Genomic DNA, 22,489 nt, shown 5'->3' with positions numbered 1-22,489 from the left:
CTCCTTCCTCTGGAGGGAGACAGGATCTCCCTTGTGCTCCCACAGTTCCCCACATGGCAACAGGCACAAATGTCACTGTCAGATTCCTCCAATGGGGTCCAGCTAAACAAAGAAACAGCCCATCAACCACATGGTGCATCACCTCTCCCAAAAACAACATCCCTGAGGGACAGAGAGAGGGAACTTACATATTCTGCAGCTTCTGGAAAGTACAAGCTTTGTTCCTGGAATCTCCCTGATCCACTGCAGCAACTTTCAGGCGACAGGTGATGAAAATCTGAGGGACACATTAAGAACAAGTCAGTATTTAATGACTCCCTCCCATCAGGGAGAAGCCAATCACCAGCTTCCTCTTACCAAAGAATTCTCATCTCCATAGAAACGAAAGGCATCCAGGTCAAACCTGAGCTTGTCTAGCTCCCGCCCGTCTCCCGGCAACACAAAGGTTGAAAAGGAGTCCTCAGCTTTGCTGTCCAGGAGGCAACTGTAGATGGACAAAGGGCCGTGAAGTGAATGGAGGGAAGCCATTGAGATGGGAGCAGCTGGAGAGAGCAGAGAGCTCCTTACCCATTGTAGTCAATGATCCTGTATCTCGCGGTGGGGTCCTTGTCTGGGCTCAGCGTAGCTACACAGCGATCAATGTACAGCTTCAGGGGCATGTGATTGGCCATTGAAACAGACGCCTCAATGTGAATGAGGTCTCCCAGTGAGTAGACAGTGGAAGGGCGCTCTGTAAGCCAGTCACCTGAAGTACAGGAGGACAAGGGTTGGAGAGAGTGAATGTAAGTCACAGTGAGTGATACCAGGAGATCCCTCCCCAGTCACCCATCACGTACCATTCATTAGACGCAGGGAGAATGACAGATGCCCTTCTCCAGACCTGGTGGAGCTGAATGGGATCCAGGTGGGATTGATGGGGTTACTGCTCACATTGCCCTTCCTGGGGAAGAGATAGGGCTGCCATTTTAGGACAGGGTCAGACAACAGCAGCAGGGGATCATATTGACAATCAAGTAAAGATTCTCACCTCAAATAACGACACTCAATGGGAACTACAGCCCCATTGGTTCTCACAATGACAGATCCAGGATAGTTTGGGATGTGGGTGGTGTAGATCAGGAAATCCCCAGTGATCTGAAAGACACCAGGTTAAGGAATGAGAAACTGATTCTTCATGAGAAGGATCTACACAGGGTTCACAACAACAGCATCACATTAAATGAATTCTTTACAGAAGGCGACAGCCTCCAGGCCCTGAGCCCGTCTCTTCACCAGAGAGCTGGAGGGACCATTACTGGAGTGCAATAGGTCACAGGTCAGGGGTTAGTCTATTAAGATCAATTTAAATATGGTATTGCATCATTCCAAAGATGAGAAATTATTGCAATTCCATATCCAAAGGCCAGGGAATGCTCACTTGGTCAACAGATTTGAAGATCACAGCAGAATTACAGATAGATGGAACAGGAACATGGCGATCCTTTATCTACAAGGTAAAACAGGAAGTCTTCAGATTATGGGAAGGGATTACAGACAAAGTTAGTGAAACACCAACTTCAGGTGAGAAACAGAAACAAGTTCAAAAACAATTCACCAGAATGGAACCCAAACAGTTTTACCAACAGGTCAGATATGGAGCTCAAGGACCAGAGAAGTCAATTTATTCACAACAGGCCCATAATTGGGATGGAACTAGACTGAGTGAGTCAAAAACCAATCTGAGGATAATAGACTGCTCACCACAAAACTAAGCACATCATTCTGCTATAACATGACAGCTGTGTTCTTGTGTGACTTCACTATAGAGAAGGATCATGCTGGAAGGCACTGATAGAAAGTGTAGTGTTCTGTTCACATTCAGGTGAAAGATCAAACCATTCACACTTCACCACAATTACAGCTGATGCACAGACAAAAACATAACAGAACCACCTGTATAATCAGAAGCTTCCAAACCAATAAGAACAGCAGCACAAGATTTGAGACAGAGACCAATTAAGGTGTAGTCTAATCCAGCATAGGAAACTAGCAGGAGACAGACCCTCAATAAGTCAATGTTCCTCAATGTAACCCTCACTGGAACCATCTACGACCCAAGCTTCCTGAAAGTGGGGAGAACTCCCATTACCTGCAATCTGCTGCCACACTCATGCAGCCCATAGTCAAAGAGGACAGTGTGGTTCTCAGGGTAGACCCTGGTTGGCTGACAGCCTACTGTCCCCAGGGTCAGGTCAGCAGCTTTAATCAGGTGCCCAGTTCCAAATAAATCCAGTTGGGCCCTGACCAGCAGGTTGTGCTCTCCACACTGCACCATCACAGTCTGTAATGGGGACACACTCACAACCTCAGACACTGGGAAACTGAAACCCCCAGGAGAAGGGACTCGCTCAGGAACAGGGCTGGCTCTCACAATTCCCCATGGAAACCTCTGGTTCAAAAACTGCTGCCATGTGTCAGAACAACAGACAGCTCCAACTAACATTAGCACAGGGAACAAACCCCTCATTACAAAATCACCCATGATCCCAAACAACTCAACCACCCCCACATTCCCCAACCAGCTCCTTTTATACACACAACCCACACTCACCTGATACCAATGTGACGAGGAGCAGCAACATTGAACCAATCAACCAGCCCCAATCTCTACAATCTCCACCAATGACTGAACTCATGGGTTTATTCTCAGGAGGATCCATTTCATTTGGACCAATAGGAGTGGCTGTGAGTTGCTGTGCTGTCACCTGACTGGATTCAGCTCCACACGATCTCGTGGGAGGCCCCAGGACTACAATCATCAAAGGTAACCTGTTGAACTTGGAGAGGGTCTGCTGTATTGTGCCCATCTTGATCTGGGGAGTCTGATACTGAGAGCCATGGAGAGATTGTATGGGAATAGGAATTGGAAACAGGGTTTGAGAAAAACGAAGGGATTTCTCTTGTACTGTACTATCCTTGGGAGTATATGTTGGAAGAAGCTTTATTCTGTATCTAAATCTGTGCTTGGCTGAGGCACTGTAGGGAGAATGTAACTTTCAGTTCACTTTTAATTTCTAGAGTAGAGGCAGTTTTACTCTGTATTTCACGTTGTGCTGTCTCGGTCCTGGGGACAACATTCCTTCCAGTTTTCAAGAATGGAGGAAGCTTTTGTTTCAGTTGTAAAGAGTAGGGTCACTTACTTTGTTTCTAACTCTGTGATGTTTCTGCATTGTTCGTGTTTGCTGTAAACAGTGTAGCTTTACATTTAGTTTACAAGTGTAGAAGCAGCTTTATGTTCAGTATAAATGTGCAGGGGAAGTTGTATTCTGTATCTAATCCCACGCTGACCTTGCTTTTGGGAGAGATTGATTGGTTGGGATGATATTGAGGGTGAAAGTGAGGACTGAAGATGCTGGAGATGAAAGTCGTAAAGTGTGGTGAAGCACAGCAGGTTCTGCAAAATCCAAGGAGCAAGTGAGTCAGTGTTTCAGGCATCAGCCTGTCATCAGGAATGTGGGTTGGGAAAGGGGGCTGAGAGATTTATAGGAGGATGGGTGTCGGGGTGTGGTGAGCGAAGGTAGGTGGGATGGCAGAAGGTTAGGGGTGTTGAGGGAGCTTTACATTCATTTTAAAAAGGAAGATTGAGCTTTACTTTCAGTTTCAAAGAGTAGATAGTGTTTTATTTGTAAGAATCTCATTGCATCATGTCCCTGTTCTGAGAGTGTTTGATATGAATAGTGTTGAGGCAGGTTCACTTTCAGCTTAAAAGAGAACAGGGAGCTTTATACATTATCAATCTGTACGCTGTCCCTGTTTGATGGGGACAGGGTAGGGGGAGTTTTTGCTTCAGTGTAAAATTGTAGAGGGACCATTCCTTTCAGTATAAAGGAGACCTCAGTCTGTATCGGAGCCTGATCTGTACCTTCCTGTGGGAGTGTTGATGGGGACAGGATTGAGGCCTATGGCCTCCAGCTGTGCTGGGATAAAGCTCAGTGTAAACACGAGGAAAAGCATCTCCTGTTTCACTGAGTCATTTTGCAGCTTTTCACACAACATGGTGTTCAACAAATCCCGGACATCTCCTCAGCCCCGTTTTGCTTACTTTCTTTCTGTAAATTTTGGTTCAAACTCCTTTTCCTCTGGATGTTGTTGTGCTCATTGTCCTTCCATTCACACCCCCCTGGGGGCTCCTCTTTTGGTTGGTTACTGCCTGCTTATTTTTATTGGTTACTGGGTGGATGTGGGCAGTGCTGGCCATGCCAACATTTCCTGACCAATCCCCAGCTCTCCTTGAGAAGGTGTTAGGGAGAGTGGTACAGGAATGTGTGAACCCAGTTTCAGTGACGTTCCAACTGTGTCACATGGGAGGAAGGTGTGAACTTTCTGGGTGGGAGAGGTCACAGGTTTGGAAGTTCCTGTTGGAGGAGCCTTGGTAAATTGCTGCAGTGTATTTTGTAGACCGCACACAATCCGTCAGTGTCGACCAATGTTGGAGTGAGGGAATGTTGATGGTGGCGAAGTAGACAATGTAGTTTCTATAGATTTCAGTAAGGCCTGAGACAAGGTCCCACACGGGAAGCTAATAAAGATAAAATCTCATTGGATCCAGGGTACGTTTGGAAGTTCGATCCAGAACTGTCTTTGAGCAGGAGACAGAGGGTGGTGGTTGAAGTTTATCTGTGAGACTGGAGTAGGGGTGTACCGCTTGGATTGGTGCTGGGTCCCACGCTGTTTGTCATATCCATAAATGATGTCCGAGAGTGCGGGCGAGGATGATAAGTTAATTTGTGGGTGACACAATGATTGGCCGGGTGGTTGACAATGCAGAGGGATGTGTTAGGTTGGAGGAGGATACAAATGGATTGGTCCAATGGCCGCATTAGTGAGAGGTGCAAATTGGCTTAGGGATGAGGAAATTAGAGAAGGGAAAGTGTGGTCAAGAGTGGTGTGGGAAGGGAAGGAGGGGTTCCATTTCATGGGGTATTGGCATCAGTTTTAGAAGAGGAGGGATCTGTGTAGAAGGGATGGTCTCCACCTAAACTGATGAAGTTTATCATTCCTGATGAAGAGCTTATGCTCAAAACGTCGACTCTTCTGGTCCTTGGATGCTGCCTGCTGTGCTTTTCCAGCACCACACTGTTTGACTCTGCTTTCCAGCATCTGCTGTCTTCTCCATTTCCCCCTTTAACTACAAGGCAGACCATGAAAGAAGGAAAAAGGAAGGATAACTCGGGAGCCGTTATCAGAGATGTTGGGAATCATGAAGGTATGAAAACCTACATAAGGAAAATTTTAGCTGAACGCTCGTAGCATTTGTCACAAGGCCGATCAGTTAATGGTACAAATCGTTACAAATGAACATGATTTAGTAGCCATTATGGAGACACGGTTACAGGATGGTCATGACTGGGAGTTAAATATCCAGGGGTATCAGGTATTCGGAAGGACAGACAGACAGTAAAGTAAGGGAGGTGATGCCGCTCCTGATATCCAAGGACGACATCTGGGTGTTGCTGAGAGATGATATTGGTTCCATGGAGAATTCAATGAAGGAAAATGTCACTGATAGGTATAGTCTATAGGCTACCAAATTGTACATCACATTGTAATGGGAATGAGGAGGGAGCAAGCTATCCTCGATCAGGTCCTGTGTAATGAGACAGGAATAATTAAAGACTTCATATTTCGGAATCTTCTTGGAAGGAGCAATCACAGTTTGGTTGAATTTAGAATAAAGCTGGAGAGCGTGAAGGTAAAATCCGATACCAGAGCCCTGTGATTAAACAAGGGAGACCTCAATAGGATGAGGGAGGATTTGGCTAAAGTAGACTAGATTCAAAGACTTTATGGTGGGACAGTTGATGAGCAATGGAGGACATTCAAAGTAATTTTACAACATGCTCAGCAAAAGTATATTCCAGTGAAACAAAAGGATTGTAAGAAAAGGGATAATCTGCTAAGGGAGGCTATCGAATCAAATGAGAAGTCATGGGAAAGCACAACATTGGGAAAGTTTTAAAGGTCAACAGAAAGCCACAAATAGAGCTATAAAGAAAAGTAAGATCGTCTATGAGAGGAAAAAGAACTAGCCCAGATTATAAAGACAGATTGCAAAGATTTCTATGAATGCATGGAATGAAAAAAAATGGCTAAAGTAAACATTGGTGTCCTAGAGGATGAGAAGGGGCATTTAGTCATGGGATATGATGAAATTGCTGAGGCATTGAACAGGGTATTGGGTGTCAGCCTTCACAGTGAAGGACATGAATAATGTGCCAGTAATTGACAAAGAGACAAAGGTAGGGGAGGACCTGGAAACAATCACGATCAGGGAAGAGGTATCTTTGGGCTAGCTCATGGAGCTAAGATGACAAGTCTCCTGGCCCTGATGGAAGGCATCATAGGGGGCTAAAAGAGATGGCAGGAGGAAGAGCAAGTGCACTTGTGGGAATGTTCCAAAACTTGCTGTACTCTGGGGCAGTTCCAGCAGATTGGAAAACAGCAAATATTTAAACAGGACAGTAGACAAAAGATGGGGAATTGTAGACCGATTGGCTTAACCTCTGTAGTGGGGGACGATGCTTGAGTCTGTGATCAAGGAAGGAATAGTAAGGCGTCAAGATAGAAATTGTCCAATTGGGCAGATGCAGCGTGAGTTCATGAAGGGCAGGTCACTCTTAACTCATCTGTTGGAATTCTATGAAACCATGATGAGCACGGTAGAGCACAGGGAGCCAGTGGATTTCCAAAAGGCCTTCAACAAGGTGCCACACAAGAGGCTGCTGCATAAGATAAAGATGCATGGCATTATGGGTAAAGTATTAATATGGATACAGGATTGGTTGACTAATAGGAATCAGAACGTGGGGATGGGTGTGTGCTACTCTGGTTAGCAAACAATAACGAGCGCTGTGCCTTAGGGATCGTTGTTGGGGTTGCAAGTATTCAGAATTTACACAGATGATTTGGAATTGGGATCGAGGTGCAGTGTGTCAACGTTTGCAAATGCCACAAAGATGCCAAATGTGTGGAGGACTGTGAACTTTACAGAGGATCCTAGATGCTTTCAGTGAGGGGCAAAGGTCAGGCAAATGGAATATAATGTTAATAAGTGTGAAGTCATCCATTTTGAGAGGAGTAACAGTAAAAAGGACGAATACGTGAATGGTAAAAAGTTGCAGTGTGCTGCCATTGCAGAGGGACCTGGGTGTCCTTGAGCATGAATCCCAAGTTGGTCTGTAGGTACAGCAGGTCATTAAGATGGCAAATGGAAAATTGTCCTTTTATTGCTAAAGGGATTGTGTTGAAAAGCCGGGAGATTATATTGTGGCAGCACAGGGTGCTGGTGGGGCCACACCTGGAGTATCGCGTGCAGTTTTGGTCTTCCTGGAGAAAGGATGTACCGACACGAGAGAGGACGCAGGGGTGGTTCACTGGGTGGGTTCCAGCGTTGAGAGAGATGGGTTATGAGGAGAGATGGAGTAGACTGGGATTATGTTCATTGGAATTCAGAAGAATGAGGGATGATCTTAGAGAAACATATAAAATGATGACAGGAATAGATGTGACAGACATAGAGAGGATGTTTCCACTGGCAGGTGAAACTAGGACAGGTGGATATAGCTCAATTAGAAGGAACCGATTTCAGACTGAATTGAGAAGGAACATCTTCACACAGAGGGTTGTGAATCTATGAAATTCCCTGCCCCAATGAAGTTAGTTGATGTTACTTCAGTCAATGGTTCGAAGGCTAAGGTATGTTTTTTGAACAATAAAAGAATTAACGGTTACAGTGAGAGGGCGGGTAAGTGGGGCTAAGGCCACAAAAAGATCAGCCAGATGGCCACCTACTGCTCCTTGTTCTTATTCTGTCCCTGAGAAATGTGAAGGGATGCACTTTCGAGGGAACAAAGAAGGAAAGGAAGTACTCAATGAGGCAGGACACTCGGAAGCTCAGGATCAGAGGGATTTTGGGATACTATTCCACACACCCCTGAAGGGGGCTGGATAGGTTTATAGAAGAGTTAAAATGACATGTTGATGCTTGCCCTGTGTCAGTTCAAGTATAAACTGTAAGAACAGGGAGGTCATGTTGAAGCTGGACAGATCTTTGATTAGAGGACACAGCTGTAGTACTGTGTGCAGTTGTGGTCACCCCACTACAGGAAGGGTGTGGTTATACTGGAGAGGGTACAGAGGAGATTCACCCGAATATTGTCTGGGATGGAACATTGCAGCTACGAGGAGACCTTGGATAAGCTCAGTAGGTTGTTCTCTTGGAGCAGAGAGATTGAGAGGAGAGTTTGGTGGAGGGGTATAAGATTAGGGACCAGGTGCATAGAAAGCAGCCGTTTCCCTTAGTTGAAGGATCAATGTCCAAGGGAGATAATTTTCTAGGGTAATGCAGGAGTTTGTGAGGGATTGTGATGAGAAATGTTTTCACCCAGGTGTCAGGAATACACTGCGTGAGAGAGTAATCCAGGTGGGAAACCTTCAACCTTTAAAATCACGCAGTGTCAATAACATTCAAGTGTGGACCCAGAGAGGTAAAGTGGGACAAGTGGTGGTCCATGGGTTTTGTGGTGTATAATCAATGGGCCTCTTCTGTCTTTGGATTCAATGAGCTGTTTGAAATCTATTCCTATTTAGCATGAGGGAGATTACTGTCCACATGGAGGAGCACTGATTCACCAGCAGGCACTTGCCATACCTATCTTTGACCTGGTACCATGAGCCTCCATGGGTTCCAGAGTCAATAGACAATAGGTGCAGGAGTAGGCCATTCTGCCCTTCGAGCCTGCACCACCATGTAATATGATCATGGCTGATCATCCTTAATCAGTATCCTGTTCCTGCCTTATCTCCATAACCCTTGATTCCACAATTCCTGAGAGCTCTATCTAACTCTTTCTTAAATGAATCCAGAGACTGGGCCTCCACTGCCCTTTGGGGAAGAGCATTCCACACAGCCACCACTCTCTGGGTGAAGACGTTTCTCCTCATCTCTGTCCTAAATGGTCTACCCCGTATTTTTAAGCTGTTTCCACTGGTTTGGCACTCACCCATCAGCGGAAACATGTTTCCTGCCTCCAGAGTGTCCAATCCTTGAATAATCTTATCCGTCCCAATCAGATCCCCTCTCAGTCTTCTAAACTCGAGGGTATACAAGCCCAGTTGCTCCAGTCTTTCAGTGTAAGGTAATCCCGCCATTCCAGGAATTGACCTCGTGAACCTACGCTGTACTCCCTCAATAGCTAGAATGTCTTTCCTCAAATTTGGAGACTAGAACTGCACACAGTACTCCAGGTGTGGTCTCACCAGGGCCCTGTACAGCTGCAGAAGAACCTCTTTGCTTCTATACTCAATCCCTCTTGTTATGAAGGCCAGCATGCTATTCGCCGCCTTCACTACCTGCTGTGCCTGCATGCTTACCTTCATTGACTGGTGTACAAGAACTCCCAGATCTCTCTGCTGTCCCTTTACCTAAATTGATTCCATTTAGTTGGTAATCTGCCTTCCTTTTCTTGCCACCAAAGTGGATGACCATACACTTATCCACATTAAATTGCATCTGCCATGCATCTGACCACTCACCTAACTTGCCCAGGTCACCCTGTAATCTGCTAACATCCTCATCACATTTCACCCTGCCACCAAGCTTAGTATCATCAGCAAATTTGCTAATGTCATTGCTAATACCATCTTCTATATCATTAACAGATTGTAAAAATCTGCGATCCCAGTCCTGATCCCTGCGGTACCCCACTGGTCACTGCCTTCCATTCCGAAATGGTGCCGTTTATCACTACTCTTTGTTTCCTATCAGCCAACCAACGTTCAATCCAAGTTAGTACAATGTAGACAACTCCTTCCTAACTGTAGCACACTGTGTGCTGCCATATTTGTGTGTCCTGTCTGTGGGACATGACAGACCCAGGGATGGTGATTGTGGTCTTTGGGGCATCCTGTGTCATGTACAATGCTGTAATTATGGCAGGGTCAGCCTGGGCTTGTCTGATAGCACTGGCCCTGAGATGGTGCAAAGGAGACCCTTGCAGGGCTGCCTGTCCTGTTAGTTTCTGGTTACTGGGGTAAGGCCACGATTCCCAGCCAGTTTTATTCAAGGCTTTAAGCTGTTGGATACACCTCAGCTGCAAGCTCACTCATTTCATTGGGTTAAATACAACCCCATTGCTGTAGGCCTGGAGTCACATGTAGGCCAGACTCAGCAAGAATGGCAGATTCTGGATTAGTGGTGCTGGAAGAGCACAGCAGTTCAGGCAGCATCCAAGGAGCTTCGAAATCGACTTTCAGGCAAAAGCCCTTCAGGATTAAAGGCAGTGAGCCTGAAGCGTGGAGAGATAAACTAGAGGAGGGTGGGGGTGGGGAGAGAGGAGCATAGAGTACAATGGGCGAGTGGGGGAGGGGATGAAGGTGATAAGTCAGGGAGAGGAGGGTGGAGTGGATAGGTGGAAAAAGAGATAGGCAGGTCGGACAAGTCCGGACAAGTCAAGGAGACAGTGCTCAGCTGGAAGTTTGAAACTAGGATGAGGTGGGGGAAGGGGAAATGAGGAAGCTGTTGAAGTCCACATTGATGCCCTGGGGTTGAAGTGTTCCGAGGCGCAAGATGAGGCGTTCTTCCTCGAGGCGTCTGGTGGTGAGGGAGCGGCGGTGAAGGAGGCCCAGGACCTCCATATCCTCGGCAGAGTAGGAGGGGGAGTTGAAATGTTGGGCCACGGGGCGGTGTGGTTGATTGGTGCGGGTGTCCCGGAGATGTTCCCTAAAGTGCTCTGCTAGGAGGCGGCCAGTCTCCCCAATGTAGAGGAGACGGCATCGGGAGCAACGGATACAAGAAATGATATTGGTGGATGTGCAGGTAAAACTTTGATGGATGTGGAAGGCTCCTTTAGGCCCTTGGATAGAGGTGAGGGAGGAGGTGTGGGCACAGGTTTTACAGTTCCTGCGGTGGCAGGGGAAAGTGCCAGAATGGGAGGGTGGGTCGTTAGGGGGGCGTGGAGAATGGCAGATTTCCTGTCCCAAAGTACATTAATGATCCAAATACATTTTAAACTAACAAAACATCACATTGACCCCAAGGTCCCGTACTTCCCGCGGGAGCCTGTGCCCCACAACCTGAGCCGCTTCCGGAATTTTAATTTTGTTGCTTTTAGGGACATAAAAAGGAGGGCCCTGTATCGACTGCTGCTGCACACCGTCCACCTCTTCTCCCTCATCCACCGTCCGGACACACCTTGGCGTGCCCATTTGCCACCGGGCGGTGGGGATCCCCAGTGGAGGGCTCTCTACGCAGGAGTCCTCCCCCTTTCTCTCGGGGATCTGGGGTGGAGGGTGCTGCACGCAGCAGTCCCCTGCAACCGCAGATTGCGGTGGTTCACGGACTCCCAGCCCAACTGCTTGTTCTGTGGCGCTGTGGAGTCCGTGGACCATGTATATATTGGGTGTGGGCGTTTGCACTCCCTTTTTGATTTTCTTAAAAACCTCCTCCTCTGTTTCTGGCTGCACTTCAGTCCCACGCTCCTGATCTTCGGGCACCCGGTACGGAGGAGGGAGGGCAGGTCCGAGGACCTCCTCGTGGGTCTGCTCCTGGGCCTGGCCAAACTGGCCATCAACAGGTCCAGGCAGCGGGCCGTGGAGGGGGTCGTTAGGGCCGACTGCCTGCCCCTCTTCCGGGGTTACGTTAGAGCCCGGGTGTCCTTGGAGAAGGAGCACGTGGTGTCCACCAACACCCTGGAGTCGTTCAGGGAGAGGTGGGCGCCGCAGGCAGTGGAGTGCATTATTTCTCCCTCCAACTCTATTTTGATTTGATCCCTACCCTCCCCTTCACTGTTTTGATCACACAGCATTGCCCTGTGGTTTGAAGGGCAGTGCTTGTCACTGGCCACTCGGGTGTCTTTCCTATCTTCCTGGTGGTGGAAATTGAATAAAGATTCGTGCACTTTGTGTCTTTTCACTGTGTCTCACACCTGCACACACACACCATGGGTGCTGGGGAAAAAAAATAAGCACTACCGCACTTAGGCGGTAGTGTGGGGGTTAAATGTAAAAAAAAAAGTGTCGAGAGGCCCGGGTGTCCTTGGAGAAGGAGCACGCGGTGTCCACCAACACCCTGGAGTTGTGACTGGCCACTCGAGTGTTTCCTTCCTTTGGGAGATTTGGCTCAGTTTGTGACTGTGACCGTGCAAGGACTCTCCCTGTTGCTGCCCGTGGCCTGCCTCACTGCTGCTGCCTGGGACTTGCCTTGGGGCCCCTCCCCAGGACCTCCACCACTGCTGCTGCTGTTGCCTGAGGAGAGGCCTGCCTCCACTGCTGCTGCTGCCCGAGGCCTGCCTCCACCATCGCTTCCTGGGACTCGCCCTGGGGCCCCTCCCCAGGAACTCCACCACTGCTGCTGCTGTTGCCTGAGGCCTGTCTCCACCACCGCTGCCTTGGACTCAATTTTGGGGCTGCCTGGGACTCGCTTTGGGGACCCTCCCCAACAGGCCTGCCCCCCACTGCTACAATCAAGGAACTGCCCAGGACTTGCCAGAGGCCCGCCTCCGCTGCTGCTGCCTGAGGCCTGCCTCCACCACCACTGCCTGGGACTTGCCTTGGGCCCCTCCCCACAACCTCCACCACTACTGCCGCTGCCGACTGGGACTCAATTTCGGGGCTGCCTGGGACTTGCCTTGGGGACCCTCCCCAACAGGTCTTCCCCCACCGCTGCAACCGAGGGCCTACGTGGGACTCGTCCGAGGCCTGCTTCCATCGCTGCGGTTGCCTGAGGCCAGTCCCCACCGTCGCTGCCTGGGGCCTAACGTTAAGCAGCGGAGTATGGCGAGCCCGAAGGTCGCGGGGCCCAGCCGCACCTACGCCGGGGTAGCCGCTGCCTTAGGCTCGGCTGTCCCAGCCCCGGCCGCAAACCAAACCCCCTTCAGGCACCTTACCAAACGCCTGGGGGTCAAGGCCTATCCCCACCCGAACATGACCATCGAGGCCTGCAGCAAGGCCATGGCTAGTGTGGTCAGCCCACTGGCCATCGTCGCTGCGGCCCGAATGTATGGGAAGGCCGTATTTTTCCTGAAGACCGAGCAGGCGGTCCACCTGGCCGTGGAGAGGGGGCTCACTGTGGGCGGGACACATTTGCCCGTCGACCCTCTGGAGGTTACGGCCCAGAGGGTCATGATCTCCAACGTCCCGCCCTTCATTGCCAGCGAGCTCCTTCTCCCCCACCTCACCACCTTGGGGGACATTCGGTCAGGGATCCAACCGCTCCTGCTCGGTCTGAAGGACCCCGCCCTCCGGCACATCTACTCCTTCCGACGCCAGGTGTTTATTTGCCTGGCCAGGGAGGAGGTCACCGAGGGCTCGTTTACCCTCCTCCACGAGGGCGCGGCCTACCGCACCTTCTGGATGGTGGACGGCGTGCGATGCCACCTGTGCCGCGAGGTGGGGCACATTAGAAAAAACTGCCCCACCCAGAAGACCGCCCAGCCCGCGCCGACGGCTGACGGTGGTGCCGCCGCACCCACTCCCCCTCCCCCGAAGTCAACACCACAAGCCCCGGTGCCGGAGCCTAAGCCGGAGGCTTCCAATCCTCCAGCCTCCGGCAGGGAGGGGGATGAGCATCCAGCCGGCCGGAAGGCACTGAAGAAGACGCGACGCGTCAGTCCCGCCCATGGGGAGACCACCCTATCCCCTTCCCCGACACCCAGCCCACGACCTGCCCCGCCCCAGCACGACAATGCCCCTGCGGCCGTGCCAGCGTCGCCCCAGCACGGGAACCCTGACCCCCAAACCCGTACCTGACCCTGACCCCACATCTACCCCCGACCCCCGTAGAGAAACCCCTGGGGCTTCGACGCCCGCCCCGAGCCACACCCTGGCACTAACCTCGGGGGGACCACCGCTGCCCAAACTCCCGCAGCGGCCATGTCTCCGGGCCCCGGAGAGGGAACTGGGAACTGGACCCTTGCCTTGCCTGGCCTGGCCTGGCCTGCCGTCACCTGATAAACCAGGGGCAGGGCAGGAAGTGACACAACCGACCCTCCCCAACCTGGCCATGCCCCCTGCCTTCCCCCAGCCGATCTTATTCCAGGAAAGACTGGGGGGGAGGGGCCTCCGGCCCCATGACCACCAAGGCGGGCGGGGAGGGAAAGGCCCATAAATCCCCCCCCTGTCTCTCTGGGGATGAGGGGCTGGCCCTTGGAGGGGAGAGACAGTCCTGCAGAGCGCCGGTGGTGCTGCCCCTCTCCAGGGGACGGGCCCACGGTACCCCCCAACGATCCCGCACCGCGGCCTGATCTGCCCAATAACAATGACGAGGGCCGCGGTGCGGGCGTCGACAAAGGACCCTTTACTGGGTCGCCGAGCGGCGGAGGGGAGGTAGGTGTTATCCTCGCTCCTCCCTCCCAGACTGTTTTTCTGGGGGCCTTGGCCCTGGGGGATGACCTTTTCCTGGGGGATGACCTTTTCCCCGAGGAGCGGGGTCCTGGTGTCGGTCCACGCTGCTCGCCAGGCGCCTGGGCTCGACGTCAACGTGCGAAAGCGAGTCAGGAACTTCCTGGGGGCACTCCTGGTGAGGGTGAGGGACTTCTGTGCCCCTCCCTCGTCCTCCCAGTAATTGTATTTGGTTTTAACTGTACTGGTGGTGGTTGCACAACGCTTCCGACATGGAGACGACTATAGCCAGCCTCAACATCAACGGCAGCAGGGAGTCACAGCGCAGATTCCAGACCCCCTCGGTCCTTCGGGACGGGAGGTATGCGGTGTGCTTCCTGCAAGAAACCCACACTACCCCGGGAGACGAAGCCACCTGGCTCCTGGAGTGGCGAGGGAGGGGTCTACATGAGTCACCTCACCCGCAGATCTGGCGGGGTGGCTATCCTGTTGGCCCCGCATTTTCAGCCGGAGATCTTAGGGGTCAGGGAGCCAGTGCCAGGCCATTTGCTTCACCTGACGGTTCGGCTGGGGGGGCGCGGTGCTTCACTTGGTGAACGTCTACGCTCCCCTGGCCGGGCCGAGGCAAGCGAGCTTCTTCGGAGAACTGTCCGCTCATCTCGCTTCCATCGACGAGAACCAGTGCGTTGTCCTCGGGGGAGATTTTAACTGCGTCCTCGAGGGCAGGGACCACGGCGGTGCCCGCACTGGCTGTGCGTCGGGGAAGAGGTTGGGGGACTTGGTCAAGTCCTTCGACCTGGTGGACGTCTGGCGGACTCTCCATCCCGACTCCATCGCCTTCACCTTCGTGAGGCCTGGGGTCGGAGCGTCCAGAATCGACCGCCTGTACGTTTCGCGGGCGTACGCCTCCTGTTTTCCGAAGGCCTCCACGCAGCAGGTGTCGTGCACAAACCATCACCTGGTGTGGGCGAAACACCTTCCGTTCGGCGCCAGGCTCGGCTCCGCGTACTGGCACTTTAACAACCTGCTGCTGGAGGACGAGCGGTTCCGGGACTCGTTTCGTCGTTTCTGGGCCGGCTGGAGAAGGAAGCGGGGAAGCTTCCCCTCCCTGAGGCTATGGTGGGACGTGGGCAAGGCTCACGTCCGCGTCTTCTGTCAGGAGTACGCGAGGGGGTCGACCAAGAGGCGGAAATCCAGGATCGTGGAGTTGGAGAGGGAGATGCTCGACCTGGAGTCACGCCTCGGTCAGCCCGACGCGGACCCGGCCCTGCGCGGGGTGTACGAAGAGAAGAAGGCCGCACTCCGGGACCTGCAGCTCGTCGGGGCTCGGGGCGCGTACGTGAGGTCGCGGATCCAGCTCCTGCAGGACCTGGACCGCGGCTCCCCCTTCTTCTACTCGCTGGAAAAAAGGCCCGGCACCCGTCAGCAGCTCCTTGTGCTGCTGGCCGACGACAGGTCCCTCGTCTCAGATCCGGAGGGCGTCAGGGCCCACGTCCGAAACTATTACACGGCTCTGTTCTCTCCGGATCCGTCCAGCGAGGATGCTCGCAGAGTTCTGTGGGAGGACCTGCCGCAGCTCGGCCCGGAGGACGCCGGAAGGCTCGACGCTCCCGTCACTTTAGAGGAGCTGACCGGCGCCCTCGACCGGCTCTCGAGGGGCAAAACCCCGGGGCTGGACGGGCTGACTGTGGAGTTCTTCAGGGCGTTCTGGGACGTCCTGGGGAACGACTACGCACAGGTCCTGGGGGAGTGTCTAAATGCCGGACAGCTGCCCCTTTCTTGGCGCAGGGCGGTCATCGTCCTGCTGCCAAAGAAGGGGGACCTTCGTTCCTTAAAGAACTGGCGTCCGGTCGCCCTCCTCAGCACGGACTACAAAATCTTCGCCAGGGTGTTGTCTTCTCGCCTGGCTTCCGTGCTGGCCTACATGATTCACCCGGACCAGTCCTACACGGTCCCGGGCCGGAGGACACACGACAACGTCCACCTGGTCCGGGACCTGATCCATTTCTGTCGACGGGCTGGTCTGCCGAGCGCCTTCCTGTCTCTCGACCAGGAGAAGGCGTTCGACAGGGTCGATCACGAGTACCTGCTCGGGACTCTGCGGGCGTTCGGGTTCGGGACGCGGTTCGTCGCCCGGATCCGACTTTTGTACGCCGCCGCAGAGTGTCTGGTTAAAGTTAACGGGTCCCTGACGGCGCCCCTTCGCTTCGGGAGAGGAGTGCGTCAAGGCTGCCCCCTGTCCGGCCAGCTGTATTCCCTGTGCGTGAAGCCTTTCCTGCGCCTCTTGCGGAGGAGGTTGCCGGGGCTGGTTCTGCGCAGCGCGGGCACGGGGGTGGTCCTCTCGGCCTACGCCGACGACGTGCTCCTCACTTTCACCAACCCGGCTGACCTGGGGAGGATGCGCGAGTGCCAGGCCGTGTACTCTGCGGCGTCTTCCGCCAGGATCAACTGGGCCAAATGTTCCGGACTACTGGTCGGTCCGTGGCGGGTGGACTCTCTGCCGGAGGAGTTACGGGGGTTCAGCTGGAGTACCACCCATCTCCTCTACCTGGGGGTCTACCTCAGCCCGGCTGAGGAATCCTGGCCGGCCAACTGGCAGGAGCTGGAGGCCAAAGTCTCGGCTCGCCTAGGCCGCTGGACAGGACTGGTCCGAGTGCTATCTTACAGGAGTCGAGTGCTGGTCATAAACCAGCTGGTGGCCGCCATGCTGTGGTACCGGCTGGTCACTTTGGTCCCTCCTCCTGGCTTTGTCGCTGACATCCAGAGAACGTTGGTCGACTTCTTCTGGGACAAAAAGATGCACTGGGTCGCCGCGCAGGTTCTGAGTCTCCCTATCGAGGAGGGCGGTCAGTCGCTGGTGTGCGTCCGCACCCAGGTCGCGACGTTCCGCCTTCAGACCTTGCAGCGATACCTTTACGTCGAGCCTCCTCCTAGGTGGTGCGCCCTGGCGACGTATTTTTTCTGCCAGGTGCGTAACCTCAACTACGACACGCAGCTCCTGTTCGTCGACCGTGACGGTTTGGAGGTCGCCCTCAAGGTGCTGCCTGTCTTTTACCAGGACCTGATCACTGTCTGGAACATGGTCGAATCGCGTCGCACCTACCCTCCGGCTGGAGTAGCGGCTGTCGTCAGGGAGCCGTTGCTCAGGAATCCGCACCTCCGTACTCGCGGGTTCGAGTGGCTGTCGGAGGGGAGGGCCGTGGCGGCGAGGGCGACCAGGGTCGGGGACGTGCTGGGTGCCGGGGGCCTGGGCTGGACGCTGCCGCAGGACATAGCTAGCAGGGAAGCGGTAGACGTCCGGTACGTGGCCACCGCCATCCGACGCCTTAAAACGGCGGTGCTCGGACCCGACGTAGTGCACCAGTTGGAGGACGCTCAGGTGTGCGGTGGGATCCCGTCCGCGCTCACCCCGGCCCGGACGGAATTTCACATTGGCCCCAAGGTCCCGTACTTCCCGCGGGAGCCTGTGCCCCACAACCTGAGCCGCCTCCGGAATTTTAATTTTGTCTCATTCAAGGATATTAAAAGGAAGGCCCTGTATCGACTGCTGCTGCACACCGTCCACCTCTTCTCCCTCATCCACCGTCCGGACACGCCTTGGCGTGCCCATTTGCCACCGGGCGGTGGAGATCCCCAGTGGAGGGCTCTCTACGCGGGAGTCCTCCCCCTTTCTCTCGGGGATCTGGGGTGGAGGGTGCTGCACGCAGCAGTCCCCTGCAACCGCAGATTGCGGTGGTTCACGGACTCCCAGCCCAACTGCTTGTTCTGTGGCGCTGTGGAGTCCGTGGACCATGTCTATATTGGGTGTGCGTGTTTGCACTCCCTTTTTGATTTCCTCAAAAACCTCCTCCTCTGTTTCTGGCTGCACTTCAGTCCCACGCTCCTGATCTTCGGGCACCCGGTACGGAGGAGGGAGGGCAGGTCCGAAGACCTCCTCGTGGGTCTGCTCCTGGGCCTGGCCAAACTGGCCATCAACAGGTCCAGGCAGCGGGCCGTGGAGGGGGTTGTTAGGGCCGACTGCCTGCCCCTCTTCCAGGGTTACGTTAGGGCCCGGGTGTCCTTGGAGAAGGAGCATGCCATGTCCACCAACACCCTGGAGTTGTTCAGGAAGTGGAGTGTATTATTTCTCCCTCCAACTCTATTTTAATTTAGTCCTTACCCTCCCCTTCACTGTTTTGCTCACACAGCATTGCCCTTTGATGTGAAGGGCAGTGCTTGTCACTGGCCACGCGGGTGTTTTCCTATTTTCCTGGTGGTGACAGTTGAATAAAGATTCGTGCACTTTGTGTCCTTCACTGTGTTTTACACCTGCACACACACCATGGGGGCTGGGGAAAAAGAAAGAAAAAAGAAATGCTCATCTCCATAGAAACGAAAGACATCCAGGTCAAACCTGAGCTTGTCTGGCTCTTGCCTGTCTCCCACCAATACAAAGGTGGAAAAGGAGTCCTCAACTTTGCTGTCCAGGAGGCAACTGTAGATGGTCAAATGGCCGTGAAGTGAATGGAGGGAAGCCATTGAGATGGGAGCAGCTGGAGAGAGCAGAGAGCTCCTTACCCATTGTAGTCAATGATCCTGTATCTCGGGGTGGGGTCCTTGTCTGGGCTCAGCGTAGCTACACAGCGAGGTAAAAACAATAACTGCAGATGCTGGAAACCAGATTCTGGATTAGTGGTGCTGGAAGAGCACAGCAGTTCAGGCAGTATCCAAGGAGCAGCAAAATCAATGTTTTGGGCAAAAGCCCTTCATCAGGATTAAAGGCAGTGAGCCTGAAGCGTGGAGAGATAAGCTAGAGGATGGTAGGGGTGGGGAGAGAGGAGCATAGAGTACAATGGGTGAGTGGGGGAGGGGATGAAGGTGATAGGTCAGGGAGGAGAGGGTGGAGTGGATCGGTGGAAAAGGAGCTTGGCAGGTCGGACAAGTCCGGACAAGTCAAGGAGACAGTGCTCAGCTGGAAGTTAGAAACTAGGATGAGGTGGGGGAAGGGGAAATGAGGAAGCTGTTGAAGTCCACATTGATGCCCTGAGGTTGAAGTGTTCCGAGGCGGAAGATGAGGCATTCTTCCTCCAGGCGTCTGGTGGTGAGGGAGCAGCGGTGAAGGAGGCCCAGGACCTCCATGTCCTCAGCAGAGTGGGAGGGGGAGTTGAAATGTTGGGCCACGGGGCGGTGTGGTTGATTGGAACGGGTGTCTCGGAGATGTTCCCTAAAGCACTCTGCTAGGAGGCGCCCAGTCTCCCCAATGTAGAGGAGACTGCATCGGGAGCAACGGATACAATAAATGATATTAGTGGATGTGCAGGTAAAACTTTGATAGATGTGGAAGGCTCCTTTAGGGCTTTGGATAGAGGTGAGGGAGGAGGTGTGGCCGCAAGTTTTACAGTTCCTGCGGTGGCAGGGGAAAGTGCCAGGATGGGAGGGTAGGTCGTCGGGGGGCGTGGACCTGAGACCATGTCCTGAAACAAACTTGCTACCACAGCCGCATTTGCTTCCTCAGTGCATGCCTCCGTAACCAACTCATCCCACACGGACTCCGGACCACCTTTAAACCAGCAGAGTTCGGACCCGAACAGGACAAACAGTACAGACTACAGATTCAAAAACACCAGCAACAGTTCTCCTTCAAGATCCTCCGCTCCACGCTTGCAGCAATGCGCCGGCACCTAACCTCTCTCCAGTCAGTCCTGCCTCAGCTGAGGGCCACACTCTCTCAGAATTGCAAAGGACCCACTCTGTACGACATCCTCAGGAGAATTCATACTCTCAACAATCAGTATATCAATTCCATCTCAAACATCAAAAACTGTAAGTACAACAAACTTTTATCCACCCACCTCCATAATCAGCGCTCCTCAAACATTCCAGAAGATTCCCCTGGCCTCGGAAACGCCATTAGCCAGGCGGCTGATGCAGCTACCACCCCCACGCTGAGTGATGATGTCACTTCCGCCCCCATCATGGCCACTCCCACAGCCACTTCCGGCCCTCACATCATCGTTGATGCCACATGCTCAGTGACCTCCACCACCCGTACTGCATGATCACCACCACTTCCACCCCCACCAGCAAGCGCCACTCACCTGCATTCTGCTGACACGCCCCCCACAGACCCCACTGTCACTATCCCCACCCCCCAGAACCCCGAGGGGAACATTACCCCTGCTCATGCCTCCATCCCCATTCCCCCCACCATCACACCCACTCCAGGTACTGGCTCCGACCCCACTCCCAGCTCCACACCCACACCAGATCCCAGCTCCCGGCCCTGCCGAGTTTTCACCATCCCCCCAGACCTCCCACTCACTGAGGATGAACGATCAGTCCTAAGCAAAGGACTCCCCTTCATTCCCCCTCCGACAACGCATCAATGAATTTAGTACACGCCGTGACATCGAACACTTCTTCCATCGCCTCCGCCTCCGAGCTTACTTTCACAATCAGGACTCCCGCCCACCTTCCAAAGAACCCTTCACCCACTTCCAACACACTGCATCCACCTGGACACCCCACGCTGGCCTATTACCTGCCCTCAACCTCTTCATTTCCAACTGCCGCCGGGACATTAACCGCCTCAACCTGTCGACACCCCTCCCCCACTCCAACCTCTCAACCTCACAACGCGAAGCCCTCCAATCCCTCTGCTCTAATCCCAACCTCACCATTAAGCCAGTGGAAAAAGGGGGCGCAGTGGTAGTCTGGCGCACTGACCTCTACACTGCTGAAGCCAAACGCCAACTTGAGGACACCGCTTCCTACTGTCCCCTCAACCATGACCCCACCCCCATCACCAAACCATCATCTCCCAGACCATACAGAACCTCATCACCTCAGGAGATCTCCCACCCACAGCTTCCAACCTCATAGTCCGGGAACCCCGCACTGCCCGGTTCTACCTCCTTCCCACGATCCACAAGCCTGACCACCCTGGCCGACCCATTGTCTCACCATGCTCCTGCCCCACTGAACTCAGGTCTACCTACCTCGACACTGTCCTATCCCCCCTAGTCCAGAAACTCCCCACATACGTTCGAGACACCACCCACGCCCTCCACCTCTTCCAAGACTTCCGTTTCCCCGGCCCCCAACGCTTCATCTTCACCATGGATATCCAATCCCTCTACACCTCCATTCGCCATGACCAGGGCCTCCAAGCCCTCTATTTTTTTTCTCTCCAGACGTCCCCAACAGTACCATTCCACTGATACTGTCATTCGTTTGGCCGAACTGGTCCTCACACTTAACAATTTCTCCTTTGAATCCTCCCACTTCCTCCAGACCAAAGGGGTAGCCATGGGCACACGTATGGGCCCCAGCTATGCCTGTCTCTTTGTTGGCTACATAGAACAGTTGATCTTCCGTAATTACACCGGCACCACTCCCCACCTCTTCCTCCGCTACATTGATGACTGCATTGGCGCCACCTCGTGCTCCCGCGAGGAGGTTGACCAATTCATCAACTTCACCAACACATTCCGCCCTGACCTTAAATTTACCTGGACTATTTCTGACACCTCCCTCCCCTTCCTGGACTTCTCCATCTCCATTAGTGATGACCGACGTGACAATGACATTTTTTACAAGCCCACCGACTCCCACAGCTACCTGGATTACACCTCTTCCCACCCTATCTCTTGCAAAAATGCCATCCCGTATTCCCAATTCCTCTGCCTCCGCCGTATCTGATCCCAGGAGGCCCAGTTCCACCATAGAACACACCAGATGGCCTCCTTCTTTAGAGACCGCAATTTCCCTTCCCACGTGGTTAAAGATGCGCTCCAACGCATCTCGTCCACATCCCGCACTTCCACCCTCAGACCCCACCTCTCCAACCGTAACAAGGACAGAAGGTCCCTGGTGCTCACCTTCCAACTTCCAAACCTTCGCATGAACCAAATCATCCGCCGACATTTCCGCCACCACCAAAAAGACCCCACCTCCAGGGATATATTTCCCTCCCCACCCTTTTCCGCCTTCCGCAAAGACCGTTCCCTCCGTGACTACCTGGTCAGGTCCACACCCCCCTACCACCCACCCTCCCATTCTGACACTTTCCCCTTCCACCGCAGGAACTGTAAAACCTGTGCCCACACCTCCTCCCTCACCTCCATCCAAGGCC

The 22,489-nt window shown here is 53.4% G+C and overlaps 1 protein-coding gene across 1 annotated transcript; it reads right to left on the bottom strand.

Annotated features, from left to right (window-relative positions):
• Positions 1 to 184: 184 nt before the first annotated feature.
• Positions 185 to 22,281, bottom strand: LOC140468087 (zona pellucida sperm-binding protein 3-like). Its single transcript, XM_072564271.1, has 9 exons — positions 22,236 to 22,281; positions 13,870 to 13,982; positions 2,129 to 2,320; positions 1,418 to 1,486; positions 1,028 to 1,134; positions 837 to 940; positions 568 to 745; positions 358 to 484; positions 185 to 277 (listed from the first exon to the last, which is right to left on the bottom strand). The coding sequence occupies exons 1-9, from the start codon at positions 22,279 to 22,281 to the stop codon at positions 185 to 187; spliced, it is 1,029 nt and encodes a 342-aa protein (XP_072420372.1).
• Between the last annotated feature and the right edge of the window lie 208 nt (positions 22,282 to 22,489).

Source organism: Chiloscyllium punctatum, chromosome 46, assembly GCF_047496795.1.
Source record: "Chiloscyllium punctatum isolate Juve2018m chromosome 46, sChiPun1.3, whole genome shotgun sequence".
Classification (NCBI taxonomy): Eukaryota; Metazoa; Chordata; class Chondrichthyes; order Orectolobiformes; family Hemiscylliidae; genus Chiloscyllium; species Chiloscyllium punctatum.
Note: the sequence above shows the minus strand (reverse complement) of the source record. Positions and strands in the feature narration are given on the sequence as shown.